The sequence below is a fragment of the Dermacentor variabilis genome, chromosome 8 (assembly GCF_050947875.1).
Source record: "Dermacentor variabilis isolate Ectoservices chromosome 8, ASM5094787v1, whole genome shotgun sequence".
NCBI lineage: Eukaryota > Metazoa > Arthropoda > Arachnida > Ixodida > Ixodidae > Dermacentor > Dermacentor variabilis.
Window position 1 is genome coordinate 51,704,983 of NC_134575.1, and position 12,469 is coordinate 51,717,451.

A 12,469-nucleotide genomic window follows, 5' to 3' on the forward strand; every position below is an offset into this window, starting at 1 on the left:
AAAAAAGGCAATACGAAAACAAAATACAACGAGCTACTTAAAACACTAAAACGTGAGAACGGCATGTAAGAAATATGAAGCTTCATTTTTTTAAATAAGGCTCATTGGGCACACTAGCCTGCAACGTCAGTTTTTGTTCCCCGTGATAAAAGCACAAAGCGTCTAGGGTACCCTGACTATGTTTCGGTTTTCCTCGTTTTATGATGACGTCAGCCCCATTATAAAAAAGCTCTCCTTGATCCTGCCACGCGTACGTCCTTGGGTGGCCAGTATTCAAACTCACTGCTGGTTAATGCAGCTTATAAACCTTCTTTATTGGATATCTCGCGTTCACTATATGCAACCTTAATATTTATTTTGGTGTTATTCTTCCTTAAAGAATGGTGCGCTCTCAATGCAGTCCTCGGAAATAGAGAATACGCGAGATTCTGCAAATGTTCTTTCCCGCACCACTCGTTTGACTCGCACTAGTTGGTCGACGTCGTCCCAGAAGTGAAATTAAAGCAGGAGGGTACGACCAGGTGTCACTGGCCTTTACCCCATCTCTTCGTTACTACGTACTTGTCGCTCGCAAGCCTGCCTTTGTCTGAATGATACCGTTAGTTTGAGACCGGCACTCGCGTGTAGGGCGTCCTAATTACGTGGGAAAGACTTAGCTTTTTTGTTTAACACGTCCTGGATTCCGTAGGAGTGGTGCTGAAAAACCTATGTTGCATTGTTCCACTGCGAACGCTTGTGATGTTCCGACTGTATTACGGGAGCAGCCACGGTCCCGGACGCATCTTGCATGCGGTGAGGGATCGCCGTTGGAAGACGGACAAAATGGCGGCCCACGAAATGTGCCGAAACGTGCTGCTGGCCCTTCTGGCCATGGCTTCCGCAAACTCGGCCAACGAGTATTACGCCCGCTGGGACCACCTGGACAGCAGGCCTCTACCTCAGTGGTATGACCAGGCCAAGGTGCGTTGTACCGCCACTCCGTCATGAAAACGGGTTTATATAAAAAAAAAGGTTGTCTATAGAGTTCCTCTAAAACTCAACCTCTAAATTTGTTTGGACGTATAAGATCCACGAACTACACAAAGAAAAGTAAATTAAAAAGTCTATTTTCTTTCGTGTATGGGAGTTCATAAACTCTCAAGGGAGCTGTTTTTAGCAAGTTTATAAACGTTATTTGGCAATAAGTTTAAGGTCTCAAGTTTGTGGGCACCCTTTTGGGCAGTCCATAGACTAAACAGTAAAATATACCTATTCGTTCGATAGACTGCAAAATGATTGAGTTTCTTATTGACTCTTGAAAATTGAGAACCTACTCTTTCCGGATATATGGATGGGGAGTAGAAATTGCAAGGAAGTACGCTGTTCCACCGGCGTCGTCAGCACCCACAGCAACCTCCACTTTACGTGTGTAGCGTCATGCCAAGAGAGCAATGGGTTTTTCTCGGTTTCCACTTTCTTGCAATGTTTGTATATGTAGGCACGTGCAACTGACTAACCTTAACAAAGCTGTGCATCACAACGAGTGCCTCAGATGGTGCAAATCACTTCAACCTGCGCAGTCCTTTTTCGTGGAATTTTCAGCAATGAAGCAGAAATACGGTATCCACATGAATGGTATAACGTGGTTGCAAAATCAACGCGGAGACCCTGTCTTTCTTCCCCAACCTAAAGTTGACACTTTGCCCTAGCACTCCCATGTGCTCACTTCCCGATCAGCTAAGTTAGAGTGGTTGCATCAAGAAGGCGGTGGTTCGAGGTGTCATATACCCAGTTCCAGGTGACTTATTCTGGATTTGCGAAGCTTTTTGTTGAAGGAGGCAACACTGAATTGCCTTTATATCTACGCACTACCTGCACCTGTTCACCAATGTTACGTTTAGTATTTGAGCACCACATCGCTAGTTCACAAGCCAACATCTTTAGGGGGTGTGCGAATATCCGAAACTTCGCAATAACCAATCGAATAGTGTCCTATTTGATTCACCCTTCAAATGGGATATTCACTTTCTGTAAATGCGAATATTCCTCGAATACTTTTCGAATATTTCTACACGTCAACTGGTCCCATATAAACATAAAACTGGAGCAAAAGTAAGGTAAATTTTCACCTCCGAGGGCATAGTGCAGACATAAAAAATTAAAACTTACGTCTTGGAGCAAGCTGCGTCACTTATGTAACCGTAGTTTACAAGCTCCACAGTGATCATTCACACGCTCCAAAGAGACCTGTGCGCGCGAAGGAACTCCTTGTTTGCTTCTAGGGCTACATGTATGGAAAGATATCTGGAAAGCGCAGCAAAACAAGGACACAAGATGAAACGTCTTCGTCGTTGTTTCTTCTTCTGTACTCGTTTTGTTGCGCTATCCAGATACCTTTCCATGATGACCGACCAACAAGTTCATGTCATCACCCTCGTCCTATACTAAATTTGCGCTTTTAATAAACAACGCTTCAAACGCGCTACAGAAAGCCAGAAACTTGCTAACTTTAAAAACACGGGGATGTTTTATATTATTTGGGATAACGGCTGCTCTTTATTTGAAAACTGTTCGAAAAGGATTCACTATTCCATTCAATGGGGTTATCCGACTATTCGATTCGTATTCGATTGAGTTTCAAGAATCACTTTTTGCACACCCCTGATAAAATTTGCAGTAACTTTGAGAGGAATAAAATTTACAAACATGCCTATTTTCACCAAATATTCTGTAACTAGCACCCTTACAACTAAATAACGGCAATAAGTTAATTCGCCCTAAATAAAGCTAATTTGGTAGATAAGGTAACACCCACACGAGTAAAATAGCATAAGAGCATGCAACTACGACGGCCAGGTGTCATGTTACATAATAAGTAACATAGCGCCTCCATAATGGCAATCATGAGGGCACATTCCCCATGCAAACCTTAGGTAAATCGATGCTATTTTTATAATCAGCAAGAAAACCGAGCAATATATTCAATCCCGCGCAGCTCTTGCCGTTACTTGGCGCAAATAAAGCTGCATATCCATGATAATTTGGAATATATGCCCCTTCAATTCATGTTACTATGGTAACTGCATATGTTAATATTTTCTCTTGCCATTAATAAAGCACAAGCACATCACATGCAAGCGTATGAGCTTGAAATCCACACATGACAAATAACTCTTGTTTAAAAGGAAACTCGGTGTTCCCTCTTACAATGCTTTTAACCGTACGTGCACTATTGCTGCCGTGACTGCTCATGCTCCTCACCAGGTTGGTGTGCTCCTCTACTGGGGCGTCTTCTCGGTGCCCAGCTTCGGTTCCGAATGGCTTTGGTACCACTGGAAGGGTCGCCAGAATAGCCTCTTCTCGGAATTCATGCGCGCCAACTACCGGCCCAACGTCACCTACCAGGAGTTTGCCGCGGGCTTCAACTGCGAACTTTACAGCGCAGAGAGATGGGTGGAGCTCCTACTGAAATCCGGCGTGAGGTAGTTACATGTCACTGCTGTTTCTTTTTTAACGAAGAATTCCAGGTAATGATGTCGGCGGCTGATTTCATTCCAGCCAAACTCAATGTAATCTGCTGCTAGCAGACAGTTTTCACGCTACTTTCTTGCAGACGCGCCAAACGTCGTCTGCTGGGCTGGAAAAGCGCAACGGCAGCAACTTCGCCTACATACAATTTCACTCACGCTTCTAACGACGCAGTAATAATACAAAACAAATTATAGAAACACCTTCCATTAATTCCGTTCCCAAGTTGATCGAAATATGATAAACAGTTTCACACCTTTACGTGTCAGACTGTTTACCCAAGAAAGTTACCACGGTCTCTATTTTATGACTGTACGTTCAAAATCTGGATTGCTAGCGTGATAATTTTGGCGTAATCCATTTCTTATGGGAAATAATTTTTTTTATTGAAGTATAAGCGCTCCGTGCGCGTCAATCGGCCTGAATCAAAATGCCGCAGTCATTCAATTAAGAAACGTTGCAGGGAACACAAAATTTAGTGATGTTATTTTCCGGTAATGGTATTTCAGTGGTTCCGTCATTCTGATTCGCAAACTTGCTGTTTTGCTTACACTGATTAAATTGACTAGAACTTAGGTAAAAGCTACTGGTGCATGGCACTTGGATTAAATTAACTGGCTTCTGATTGTTTGCGTTAAGAACAAATATTTTATAGCTAGGAATAAATGTCTGGCACTGAAATTGAATAGTCTGGCGCTCAGACTATTCCCATGGCGTTTGGTTTATTTCAGCAGGCGCTTCAGCTAAAGTGAGCAAAAAACACTGTAGTGTTCAGGTTTATATTTCTTTGAATGTCGGTATCATTTTACTACATACAAACGTCTGGCTAATAAAACGTTTATAGACTATACATTTCCCAAAAAGACCTCTGCGAGGGACGCCGAAAGTTACTATTGCTCTGGGAGTTTGTCCCAATTAACGCTCCGTTTGAATTATTGATTACGACGACCTATCCTTTACGGCGCACAGCTGGCTGCTGTACACCGACTAGTAGAATCACCAGCTTGACTGTCATTATTATGGTCACCATCACCATCGTCACATTATTTTATATTCACTGCAGGGCGAAGGCGGTACCTATCAATCTCGAGTTATTCATGCTTTAAATCAGTTAAAGCCATTTTACCCTAAAAAATGTTTGTCCCATGGAGTCGTAACGCTAGTGACTTGGCTATTAAAAAGTCACAGATTGCAACGATTCAACGCAGAAATATTTTTTCAAAGCGACAATTTTTGTTTTGTTTCACCAAAAAAGAAAAGTGCCTTTTGTACTTCTGTTTATCCGCATATTTGAACAGCGTACTACACGCGTTTCAATGGAAGCGATCTGAGCCTTGAATGCTATGGTGGGTAGCCAGGTACGAAATGCATGTTGTGCTTTCAGGCGAAGGCCTGCCATCAGTGAACGAGGCACGATCTAATTTCGACAAGGTCGTTCACGCCAAATAGTCCTGACAGCCTTTGGAGAGGCTCAATAAAGTCGGCGAAGCCCGTTCCTCATTGAAATTAACTGATAACTTAGAATTACGGGGTGGTACTCGAAGTTTGAAGCTGAGGCCAGATAAGTGGCGAAACAGGGCTCATTTCCGAAAATTTATTTCGGGGTGCTGCTTGAATCGCTAATTATTTTCTATCCGTCTTTTAGCGTCTCGGGTGGAAACCGCGAACCGGAGTTTTATATCACATCTTAGGAATACAATGACGTGAGCAGGTATTAACTGCTATGACATATATTACGCTGTTAACCAATCAGTTCCGCGCCATTGTTTAACGGAGTATTTCCGCAAAACGCAAATTGTCGATGCCACCTGGGAATGCTTTGTCTGCAGGCTTAGTTCTGCAAACACGTCTAGTGGGAAATGCTTCGAAATGTTCTGGGAAATTTATTTTGCCGTATCCTAATGAAACTCTTGTTATCTAAAAATGTTATCTTTTTACACTCAATAAGCAGTAATAATTAGAAGCAACTGTTTAAATGAAGATTTTGTTGGAATACTGTAAATACAGCTGTTTTTTTTTTTTTACTGGAGTTGTTCTTGCACTCATAGACCTGTCGCACACTTTAATAAACAACTGAACACCATCTTTTCACTTAGCAACACCTCGAAACAAGCTTTTATTTTAACTAAAATTTTATTGAAATGTTACGTGAACAAGTAGAGTTATGTGAAAGTTGAGTAAAATTTATGGTATGATTTTTTGACGTTTCAAAACAATATAGTGGCGGTCTGTAGTTCTGGCAGAATGGCGTATGTGGCTGGTGTTATCCGGAAAATTCCTGTAAACCCACCATAGTCCCTTTCAGGGAATGTAGGCACGGTGATGACACTATTCAAAAAAAATTTGTCAACCTGTGGCAGACTCATTAGACTATTTTGTGGTGACAACATATCTGCGCTGCCTGGGGATTTTACCGCCATGATCAAACTTGGATGAGAGTTCAAAGATTCTTCCTTAAATTAAAAGCCTGACTGCTACAAATGATAGAAGACAGGAGCACCCAAGAGTCTACAGAGGACACAGGATGTACACTTATACGACTACTCCGGGGTTCAGCTTTAATTGCTAATCCCTGAAGATATGCAAATGAACGATTTTGCAGTTGTACTTTGGTATTCCTGACGATCAGAAGCACTTAGCCTATTTAGAAGTGAGTTCAAATGAAGTTCAACCTGGCTTGTCCACACTTCTTTCTCCTGCCCAGGTACGCCGTGTTCACGGCAAAGCACTTCGAGGGCTACACTCTCTGGCCTTCGAAGCGTTCGTGGAACTGGAACTCCGTCGACATCGGACCTAAGCGAGATCTCTTAGGTAATGTTAGGAGTTTGCGTCGGAAACTGCCGATTTTAGCCTCAAACGAGAGTGCCTGAACCTAAAGGCGCAGGGTGACTCAAATGTGCACTCATCACATCAGGCGTACCACAGGGGTCCGTCCTTGGCCCCCTTCTTTTCTTAATCTACATTAACGACTTACCCTTGCATGTGTCCTGCAATATCCGTATGTTTGCCGATGACTGCGTTATTTACCGCGCAGTCAATACCATCGCTGACCAAATAACTCTTCAATCTGACCTTAACCGCGTACAAGAATGGTGTGATGTTTGGCTGATGAGACTCAACTCTAATAAATGCAGACTTGTCTCATTTACCCGTTGTCATCATCCTCTTCAGTTTTCTTATCGGATTGGTGACGTCAAGGTGGAATCAGTGGAATCCTACAAGTACCTAGGTGTCACCTTGACTAATGATCTAACCTGGAATGCGCATGTTACAAATGTTATTTCATCGGCTAACAAAACATTGGGATTTCTAAGACGTCACCTTCGCCTCGCTCCATTGCATGTAAAACTGCTAGCCTATAGATCATTGGTAAGACCGAAACTCTAATACGCATCTGCCATCTGGGATCCGCATCAAGCATATCTCGCCAATGCCCTCGAGGCAGTTCAAAGTCGCGCCACCAGGTAAATTCATTCCACATGCTCTTACAAAGTCAGCATATCATCTTTAAAAAAGAATCTTCCTTATCGCTTCTATCCCTTCGTCGCCGCATCGCCACCGTTTCCCTCTTCCACAGGTTCTACTATTCGACGCTTCATCGACCACCATATATCGTTCCTCCAACGCGCCGGTCGCGTCACATTCGCCATCCCCAGCAGGTAGCACTACCACATTCATGCAGAAATACATTTTCAGCCTCGTTTTTCTACCGAGTATCTAAAGATTGGAATGGCCTTCCTCATCAAGTCGCTGCCATCACCTGCTCTTCACAATTTGTTCAAGATGTAACAACTTTTCATCTACAGAATTGAATGCATTATAACACTTGTTTGTATATGTTGTATTCCCACCCCTTATGTAATACCCCTACTACGGGGTCTTTAAGGAAATAAAATGAAATACCTTAGTAAGTACCTATAACAGGTTTTCGGGCGCAACTCTTAGGCGCCCTTTCCTGCGGCGAGCATCGGCGCCGGCGTCAACGGCGTAACCGAGCGAGCGAGCACAGCGAAGGAAAGAGCGAACGCGGGGCGCAGCGGTTGATGAAAGACGGCGATAGCCAAGATAGCGCGAGGAGGAAAGCGGAGGAAGAGGGTGTGGCAAAAGCGCGAGAAGACAAGCGTAGAGGCGCGCAAGACAGGTGGCTACGAGGTGGAGCCAGAATAGCGCGCTTCGTCAGTTCATATATGGAAAAATTGCTGCACGAGCGGAGGTCTGTCTGCGGAGGCTGCTGTGAATGGCGCCCACGCATCGCTGGCCCGCTGTCTCTCGCGATTCACGGATTTGCGAGGCAAACGCGCCACACAGATAGATTGTCCATGCCTGCAAATATATCGCGAAATAAAACAGGCACCAAGCTGCATTCAAATTTCGCATTAGGGAGTGTCGTAATCCTCGGGGAATTTCTTTTCGTGCTAGTGAAATTTTGAAGTTCTGGCTTTGGCAGGTTTCAGAGTGCTACTGCTTCAGAGGAGTAAGTGTATTTGTAACTGATTGCTGCAAATACTTAGATAGGCAACATATCTTAGTTATTGTTGCTTTTTTACCCACAATAGCAAATATCGTTTCTAAAGAGGATTTGTTTTACGGGTACATTTATTCTCGTTAAGGCTGCAATATGATTCAATCATTAATTTAAAACACAAAGAGTAATTATTGTTAGAAATATAACAATAATTTTCTTTCGTGTTATTTTATATGCACATATTTTGCTGCAAGCGTATGCTGAAGTTCTGCGATTTATTTTTGTAATAGCAATCGCGCTGCAAAATGGTATATTCTGAAAGGTAGAACAGTGATCTCGTTTAACGGGCAGCTTTAAGAGGTTTGATTGAGCACGTTAAAACAATTACTAACAGTACAAGTAGCTTCATTACAATTTCTGACAAATTTGAGAAAATTGCTGAGAAGGTCAAGTACTGCTCATGATTCCAAGTTGATTGAACGGATCCAGTGCAATGTTTCTACCTGCTGTCACTATGGAACTCAGACTAGACCTTGCAATGGTTCTTGCCTAGAAATACAAGGAGCAGCAGTGTAAATTGCATACCTAATTACGAGGCAATTTCAAATCGCGACTCTCCTGAACCTGAACACGAGAAAGATTTAGCCCACTCTCATCCAGCTGAAGTTTCTTTTTTTGCCCGTCCGCTTATCTGTCATTAACAGACCCGCCATCCTAGCATGGGATGTGAGGCCTGTTTCAAGAGAACACTGTAAAATAATTCACACCCTAAAAAGTGAAAAAGGGTGCAAATGTGTCTATAATTCGCGCCCCTAGGCTGTTATCTATATAACTGACACTCTAAGGGTATGAGTTATAGACACATTTACACCCTTTTTCACTCTTTGGGGTGTAAATTACTTTACAGTGAACGTGCTTACGGGAAACTTTCTGTTGAATACTGAAAAAGCTTGCCCCCACTCAGAATAGAATACTGATCTACCGCACAGAAGATCGAAGTTCTGGCGTTACATTACCCACGGCTCATAAATGGACACAATAATAGGTACTATGCTCTCGCCTATGTTATTCAATCTGGCGATGTCGAAGTTGGCTAATAGACTGGACACTGTCCAGGATATTGGCTATTCTATCTACGCGGATGACATTACTATATGGAGTGTCGGTGGTAGTGATGGAGAGCTTGAGGCTAGGCTGCAGCAGGTGGTAACGCTTACGGAGGAGTACCTGGGTCTCATGGGGCTCAAGTGCTCCACTAAAAAGTCGGAGTTGTTGATCTTCAAATCTAAGAAGCTAGGTCGTAGGCCGAGGGGTTGGGTACCGGAAGTTGAGCCTTGCATTAGAATTCATACTAGGGAAGGGTCGGTGATACCCAAAGTTGAAGCAATCAGGGTCCTGGGTTTTGTACTTGAAGCGAACGGATCGAACATTAGAACCATTCAGCGTATTACCAAGAAAACGGAGGAGGCCATAAGACTTATAAGACGGATCTCTAATAGGCATAGGGGTTTAGGAGAAGAAGGTGCGATGCGCTTAGTTCACGCATTTATTATGTGTCATTTCTCGTATGTGGCAGCTATGCTAAATTGGAATAGGGGGGAGAAAAATAAATTGGAAGCATTAATCAGAAAAGCCATCAAGGCTGCGCTTGGTCTGCCTATGACTACGTCAAACGATATGTTGTTACGACTGGGTTTGCATAATACTTTAGATGAAATTGCTGAGGCTCAACGTACCGCACAGAGGGAGCGGTTGCTAGGTACACCAGCGGGTAGGTATATATTACAGTCAATTGAAGAATCGGTGGCTGTGTCGCACGATAGGGCGCCTCTACACGAGTTGAACGTGAACCTTAGGGCAAATATCATGGTTCGTCCATTTCCGCGGAATGTGCACCCCGTGCACAATGTAGGGAGGCGGGTCGCGAGAGCTAGGGCTTTGTTGCGAGAGGCAAAGGATCAGGAGGAGGAGTCTGCGTTTGTTGACGCCGCATGGATTAATGGTAAAAATGCTTATTCGGTGGTGGTAGTAGATGGCAAAGGGAGCGTTAGAAATGCTGCTTCCATTTATACCAAAGACCCGGGGGTTGCTGAACAGGTGGCTATTGCTCTAGCACTACTTGATTCTAGAAGAGTTTTGGTGTTTAGCGACTCGCGATCTGCGATTACAGCCTTCTCGAGAGGACTTGTTGCGGAACCGGCTAACAGACTGCTGCAGGGTAGGGATATCACTTCGCATACCGTTACTTGGTTCCCGGCGCACATGGGGACAGTGGAGGGAGCCCCGCGTAACCTCAACGAGGTGGCGCACAGGGAGGCACGAGGATTAGTGTGCCGTGTACTCCCTGAAGGGGCTGGATCTCCCGCTCCTGAGTACAGGGACCAACTGTTAACCTACAACGAAATCACCAAGCACTATTACTTAGGGCGCAGGGCATTCCCGTTGCCACATCCTAAATTAAGTAGGCCGCAGGCGGTTACATTAAGGCTTCTGCAGACACGGACGTACCCTAACCCGGTCATCATGAATAAAATTAATCCGGACTGCGGGGTTTCAGTCTATTGTAGTAAGTGTGGGGGTTTGCTCGATTTACAACACATGCTGTGGCGCTGCTTGGCGTTGGCCGGTGATGGTTCTCGAGGTGAACAGTGGTGGCAGCGAATGCTGCACAGTGAAGTGCTAGCGGACCAACTCAGGGCTGTCCAGAGGGCCCGTGTGATGGCAGAGGGGCTCGGCCTCTCTGTACCGACGTGGGAGCGGCCCGCATCAGTCCCAGACTGATCCCTCAGGACCTCAATAAAGTTCTTCATACCATACCATACCGGAACAGTTCGTACAGCTAGCTCAGCCATTGCCACCGAAATCTTCGACCCGTCGCCAGAGATGGTCCCTGTAAGACAGCCTGATTTACTGAAGCACAAGTTGAAGCTAGCTGTCGACTACATGATATTCGCGTTCGCTTTTCAAAATATAGGATTCCGGAAGAATCCGAGGCGTTATAAAATGAATGATGTGCAGTTGACGAATGTATGTACACGCATATGGAGGCACCATTTATCAGGCAATATTTCTTCGTGCTGGTTGACCTTAAAATTCCTGTTCTTGTGCAATCATGACGTCGTTAGACGCATTGGTACGACGACAGCTGACAGACACTGGCAACACTTTACTTTTGCACCACCGGTCTCTTGTGTTGTTCATGATCACATGGGGGTTACCGCAAGGTTCATTGTGATCGGGGCACCATTGTTGTGTACACCGTTTTGTTTCCTGTCACCGTGTTTTTTTTTCATTACGGTGAGGCGTCACAAATCCCCATTCATTCGGTTATTCATAACATCTGACTGCTGGCCGGCCAATTTTCAGGTCACTTATGATAGTGATTTTCCGTCCATCCCGGTAATATCGTTCGGGCCTAATTTTCCGTCATCTCGTTCATTATGTAATGTGTCTCTCAAGTTGTCTGTATATGGCAGCGAACTGAACTGAAGCCTTGACTGTGCTCGCAGGCGAGTTCGCCAAAGTGCTGAAGACGACCACGAACATCCGCCTGGGCGTCTACTACTCGCTATACGAGTGGTTCAACCCTCTTTTTCTTGATGACAGAGAGAACAACTTCAAGACCAACGAGTTCATCCAGGTGCGTGGCCCCTTAGAGAATGTAGTGCGCCTGCTTGTGTATAGGAACGGCATACTTAAACGACTGTTGTATGTCTTATGGTTCACCCACTGCAGTCGAAGGTTATCGATTCCACCAGATATCCTTGATCCAGATCTAGACAAGACAATCTGGTCACTGAAAAAGGGAGCCTTCAATTGTTAAACGTTGGGCGAACGAGGGAAGTGCGTGGTAGACGCCGTTTCTTCGACGAGACTGGTATTGTGCACTGACGCGGACAAGTTCCTATGCCGAAACTCGAAAAGCCGCACACATGGATTTTGCAGGAAGGGCTTTTACAGAATGGCTAGAATACAGTAAGTTTAACCTCTATAGTTGACCTAAACACATGGATGGCATTTCTTCAACACTTGCACATACTACGTAAGAACGCAAGAATCTGTAGGGTGATGGTTTAGGTGATCATAAGATAATAGGAAAAGCACTAATAAGGCGGAGACTTAGCAAGAACACCAACTCACCAACATGCCCAACTGATTGTTATCCTAGGTGGTATATGAGATATTTGTAGTACTATTTTTAGAATTTTATCCTAACTTTTTGTAAAAACAAGACATATGCCAGTTAACCAGGTGGTTTTGTTTTATTTTCCTTGTTTATTGCCGGCTATGTTTCTTGTATTGTGTAGCGGTGGTCAAGGAAAACGACAGACGCGATGTGTGCAACAATAAAACAGGGTATTTCGCGTGTGTATGCTAAGCAAGCAGCAAATGCGTGAAACTATATTGCGGCATCTCCACTTTCGACAAGCGTGACGAAAGAACACAGCACATGTGCTTACTACCAATTGAGCGTACTACATGAATGACGACAGCTTA

The 12,469-nt window shown here is 44.3% G+C and overlaps 1 protein-coding gene across 1 annotated transcript in view; it reads left to right on the forward strand.

The window, feature by feature from the left end:
- Positions 1-822: 822 nt before the first annotated feature.
- LOC142591397 (alpha-L-fucosidase-like) overlaps positions 823-12,469 on the forward strand; it is a 35,817-nt gene continuing 24,170 nt past the window's right edge. Inside the window, exons 1-4 of the mRNA XM_075703724.1 lie at positions 823-960; positions 3,244-3,461; positions 6,212-6,318; positions 11,482-11,612. Coding sequence (XP_075559839.1) covers positions 823-960; positions 3,244-3,461; positions 6,212-6,318; positions 11,482-11,612 — 594 coding nt within the window. The remainder of the gene's footprint in view (positions 961-3,243; positions 3,462-6,211; positions 6,319-11,481; positions 11,613-12,469) is intronic.